At 38.9% G+C, this 5108-nt stretch overlaps 2 protein-coding genes across 2 annotated transcripts in view; one reads left to right on the top strand and one right to left on the bottom strand.

Moving 5' to 3' along the window:
- LOC106880186 (proton-coupled zinc antiporter SLC30A5) overlaps positions 1–1503 on the bottom strand; it is an 18698-nt gene extending 17195 nt beyond the window's left edge. Inside the window, exon 1 of the mRNA XM_052972087.1 lies at positions 1371–1503. The gene's annotated coding sequence lies outside the window, so the exon portion shown is untranslated. The remainder of the gene's footprint in view (positions 1–1370) is intronic.
- A 539-nt stretch (positions 1504–2042) lies between these two features.
- LOC106880187 (D-2-hydroxyglutarate dehydrogenase, mitochondrial) overlaps positions 2043–5108 on the top strand; it is a 10976-nt gene continuing 7910 nt past the window's right edge. Inside the window, exon 1 of the mRNA XM_014930040.2 lies at positions 2043–4166. Within this exon, the coding sequence (XP_014785526.1) occupies positions 3740–4166 (427 nt within the window). The 5' untranslated portion in view covers positions 2043–3739. The remainder of the gene's footprint in view (positions 4167–5108) is intronic.

The raw sequence follows: 5108 nt of genomic DNA, 5'->3' as shown, positions 1-5108 counted from the left end.
GAAAAAAAAAAAAAATATATATATATATGAATGAATTAAAATGAAATGTACATTACGGAAAGAAGACCTGAGGATGGTTTTTGCTTTGTTACATTAGTTCAATTACAGAGACTCAACAATACGTAGGACTTGAGGTTTCGGCTCCGGTTTGAGATCGAACCAAACTAATGCCTTCTCTCTCTCTCTCTCTCTCTCTCTCTCACATACACAATTTCATAAATTCGTGTAACGCTGAGAGAAGCATCCAATAGGGAACTCTTCAAATAACATTCGAACTCAGAAAGAACGTTTACAAATAAATAGAATTTTTACCGATGTAGCACATCGCTGGCTTCACAGTTTCTTTATTTCACACAGACATACACGAGATCCTATACCCATCACACATACAGAGAAGTTAAACTACGTAAAATACTTGATAATCACATCACTCGAAGAAATTCCATGGAATTTTTGACAACCATGCTAGCGTGATTTTTAAAAATTATTTATTTTACTTGCTTCACGACCACACGAAGTTGTCAAAATACTTAAAATAATAAATGCGTCACTTCAAAAACTGTTTTCCGTGGATAACGGAATTTCACAGTTGATGAGAAAAAGTTTCATCAACTGATGATTCTTCAGACTGATTTGACAACTAAATTCGTAGTGACGTTTCTTCATACGTAAGGCGAGGCTTTTCACTGCAAAGCATCTTTCAGTCGGCAAATTTACCGTATTAATTAACTGCGTTGACCGGTCAGTTTAGCCTTCTCTTATCAACCTGTTATTCCGATTTCTAACACTAATTATTGTCCAAAGTCCTGAATTTTTGTTGGTTTTGGTGCTGTCTGTATTCATTTGACCAGATCACTCTTCTCATGGAGATAAAAGTCGAAGAAACGACTGCTTTGATATAAAAAATAATTACCAGTTACAAGACAAACTCTAGATATTTTTACAGGTACTTTTATTATATCGACACAAGAATGAAAGGAAAGTTTGACTACCGAAGGAATTTGGACATACGTCAGATAATACCGAAACACCGGACTTCAATTCCGTACTGGAAAATGCACGAAAGGCCCATAACTTCACTCACACCCCACTGTATCCATAACATTAGGGTTCCTACCCATTGATGAGTACATTCTATCAAAAGACTAAACCAAAGTATTCCTCTAAGTCATTTGTATATATGAAGATCGCCTGAAGATCTAAACGATAAAAATGCATTTCAAATAAAATACAGGACGATGATTAGAATAATCAAAATCGCTATCAAGAGTAATTTGTTTAGTTTCTTCTTTTTCCCTCCACTAATGACGGAATAAACAAATAAAATCAATCAGAAGAGGCTGGATAATAAATAAAACGTGGGTACTCACACGGAACATAATGACATGTCGTTGCTATAAATGTGTAACTTATCTCCTAAAATTAGATATTGCATCGAGTGGTCTCCCTTTTAATTAGAGTTCTCCAGATTCAGGCAACCGACGTGTCATTGATGATTGTTTGTGGGTGTGGCCAGGGGGGGAGGTTGGAGTAAGTACCGGCAATCTGTGGTTATAGTCGAAGGAAACGGCTTCTGCTGCGATAAAACGGAAGCACAACAACCATTTATAACACACACACACACACTCAAATACTCATTAATTCAGCTTTTATATTAGAATAGAAAGCATTTTATTGTATACCGCGTTCTGTTTACTGGTCCTCGCCCTCTCACTCTCCGTAAATACACATTTTAAAAATTTTATTTTACATCATAATTTTTTGGTTTTATGTTTCTAAAGCCAAAACGTTGTGGATTTGACACCGGGAGTTGTAAGAGATTGTTTGTAACTCAACCGTATTGGGTGTACAAACCTTTACTCCCTCCCCCTCCATCTTCTACGGTTTAATCCCTCCTCCACCCTTTTCTTTTTCATTGTTTCTTCGGTGAGGTAATAACGGGAGTTTTTGTTTTTTTTTTCGATAATTTGATCTATTATATTTTTAATGTTTTTTTCCTTCTTTTCTTCTTATAAAAATATATTGATATATAAATTAAAGATTTTGCGTTATTGCAAATTTTCAATTAAAATGGATTTTATTATTTCGCAGAACTTCAATCGCGAAGCACCGCTTTTAAAGTGCGCTTGCTAATACTCTTATACATTGGCAAAAGATTGACGCATGTACATAAACACAGACATACACACACATCTATATATACGCGCGAGTGTGTGTGTATGTATGTATAGACGAAAGGAAAAGAAGTTCTCTGCGTAACCATATTTTCCTAGATTGGCTTCCGATGCGTGCTTAGGCATAAGTACTTTACTATAGTTACGTGTTGATCTATGTTTTGATAGAAATTGGGTAGACGAAGACTGTATAGAAGCCTGTATGGTGGATTGTTCCTGTAATTTAAAACTAAAACATTGATGGATCTACTTTACGCATGGCATATAACACCGTAATTGTTTGAATGTTTGGAATTTTCAGATAATTCTTGCGAATTTATATTCTACACATGGGAATTCGTACGATTATGCAAAAAAAAAAAATTTCTGCGTGATTTAAGGGCTATTTAGTTGTTATTTTCAGTACGTCTCATGACTAATTCACAGCCTCCTCGTTTGTTTATCAGTCTGACTTATTGATGTTTTTCGATATCTTTCTCCCCATAAACACATTTAATGATCCATTGCTGGGATTTAAGCTTATACGTTATGAGGGGTTATATGCCATGCGTTAAGCAGAATCCCGCCAGACATTGTCACATTGTGCTGCGCTGATTCTACCCCAGAATTACGTTAGGGTTAGCATTGACAGCGCGCTTAAGGTTTATCAGTTGCCTGTCGGTAGGCACCGTGCTCAATGTCAAATTGAAGTGAGAAGTAGTCGGGGTGGACTCAGGTGGAACTGTCGCTTGACTGACGATGTAAGAGAGCTCGATTTCACATCGTGCACGTGGAGAGAGATGCGGGGGGAACAGAAACAGTTTCTGCCAGTCGGATGCATTGGATAATCATACGGTTTTCAACAAGCTGGAGAGCGCGCGAGCAAAGTTATTCCGAGTTCCCTCAGGGATCCGGTTAACGAGCTTCGATTTAGATAAACCCTGGAGTTTTGCAGCAAAGTCCTCACTAGAGAGCTGGTTTTCGGAGTGTGAGGCGTCTCCACGGAGTGCATCGGAGCTGAAGTGGTATCACAATATTCAGTATTCCTAGTATGGGGTTAGATCTCATTTAATGTTATAAAAAGTGCAAAAGTAAAATGAAAATAGAAACTGAAAGTGGCGACAGTAATACAGGGAAGATATGTTAAATGTTGGCACTCCGTCGCTTGCGACGACGAGGGTTCCAGTTGATCCAATCAACGGAACAGCCTGCTCGTGAAATTAACGTGCAAGTGGCTGAGCACTCCACAGACACGTGTACCCTTAACGTAGTTCTCGGGGATATTCAGCGTGACACAGTGTAACAAGGCTGACCCTTTGAAATACAGGTACAACAGAAACAGGAAGTAAGAGTGAGAGAAAGTTGTGGTGAAAGAGTACAGCAGGGTTCGCCACCATCCCCTGCCGGAGCCTCGTGGAGCTTTTAGGTGTTTTCGCTCAATAAACACTCACAACGCCCGGTCTGGGAATCGAAACCGCGATCCTATGACCGCGAGTCCGCTGCCCTAACCATTGCGCCTCCACACAGAGAAGATAGGAAACTAAGAAAGTGAACAAATAAAGAATAAATTGCGCGCGCGCGCGCACATGGAGGGAAAGAGAAAGAGATTACGTCCCAAATATATGAAGGGAGGTTACTCTAACTGTTTCGTTATAACATTAAAACATTTCGTTGCAGCATTAAACTATCAGCTGGGGTTTTGCTATTTATTTTCTCTGTCAATCATGTTTCACTTATTATCCAACACTAGACATATTATTTTATTTAACTCTCGAAAACTATTACCAAAATGCCGTCACCTACGCAGTTCTATATCATCGAAAGGCGGCCGGTTTCTATCTACACACGTAGATTTAACTTCGGTCAAACACCCAGAAATTTTGCGTGGTTCCTATTCGAAGTTGAGCGATAAAGACTTGGCTGTATTTGAAAGTATTTTGACCCCGTCAAGGTGTATAACAGACTCTGCAGACCTGGAATTTTGTAACACAGACTGGATGAAAATATACCGCGGTTAGTTCGATCCTTTTACATCTTGTTTTTCTTTCCCCAAACTTTACTCGTCTTTATTACGACATAGTAATGCTTGGATGTTGTTACTTAACCAAAGATTAGCTATGATCTAGCGGTCCTATGATTAAAAGCCTTCCAGCTGTAACCATCCTAGTATATTTTCAAGACAATGCACCCATAAACGCGTTACCCAACGAGTCCTGCCTTTTCAAGTACGTTAGGGTAAAATTTAGGAGAATATGGCTGTTGTTTCCAGCAGGATGATCGACTGCACAGTCTCCCTCAGAATAGCAGGTGGCAGTATTTCACATTGAAAACCAATTGCGCCGATTTCGCCAATTATATAGGGTTCTGATTTTGGATCCTGTCGGGTCTCGTGTAGGCCTTTCATTCTTCTAGTCGCGATTAAATCAGGGGTGCACTCACCATTAAACTTCTCTGTTCCATGATAGAAGTTGTGCGATGAATGTTAAATTTACAATGACTCGAATCTGTGTAGCGGTTTCAATTCCATATTAAAGCTCATCTCATTTAGTTATTAATGTCCTTGAGAAAGTCACAGGCGTCATAACAACCTTTACTCTTCTATCGCCTGAGATTTTGCCTTATCTAATTTCTGAGCGTTGTAATTATCGAATCTGGATCAACCCCGATCGAACAAGATCTATGTTCAGACGCATTCCAACCATGACTATCCATCTGTTATTATTTTTGAGAGGTGGATATCTAGGACTTCATTTTCTTCCTTATTTAAGGCGGTAAGGTTTGATTTTAGGAGGGTCTGACTGCTGTTTGTACCAGTTCAAGCCTCCATTATGGCAGTTTTATTTTCGTTGCTAACAACTTCCAAAATAAAGCGGAAACATAACTTGGGGCTAATGCAGGTTCGCACCTCTCCTTGAAAAATGCATTTTTTTGAAAAACATTTTCCGGATCCCTACG

Source organism: Octopus bimaculoides, chromosome 12 (assembly GCF_001194135.2).
Source record: "Octopus bimaculoides isolate UCB-OBI-ISO-001 chromosome 12, ASM119413v2, whole genome shotgun sequence".
Classification (NCBI taxonomy): Eukaryota; Metazoa; Mollusca; class Cephalopoda; order Octopoda; family Octopodidae; genus Octopus; species Octopus bimaculoides.
This window is presented reverse-complemented; position numbering and strand designations above follow the sequence as displayed.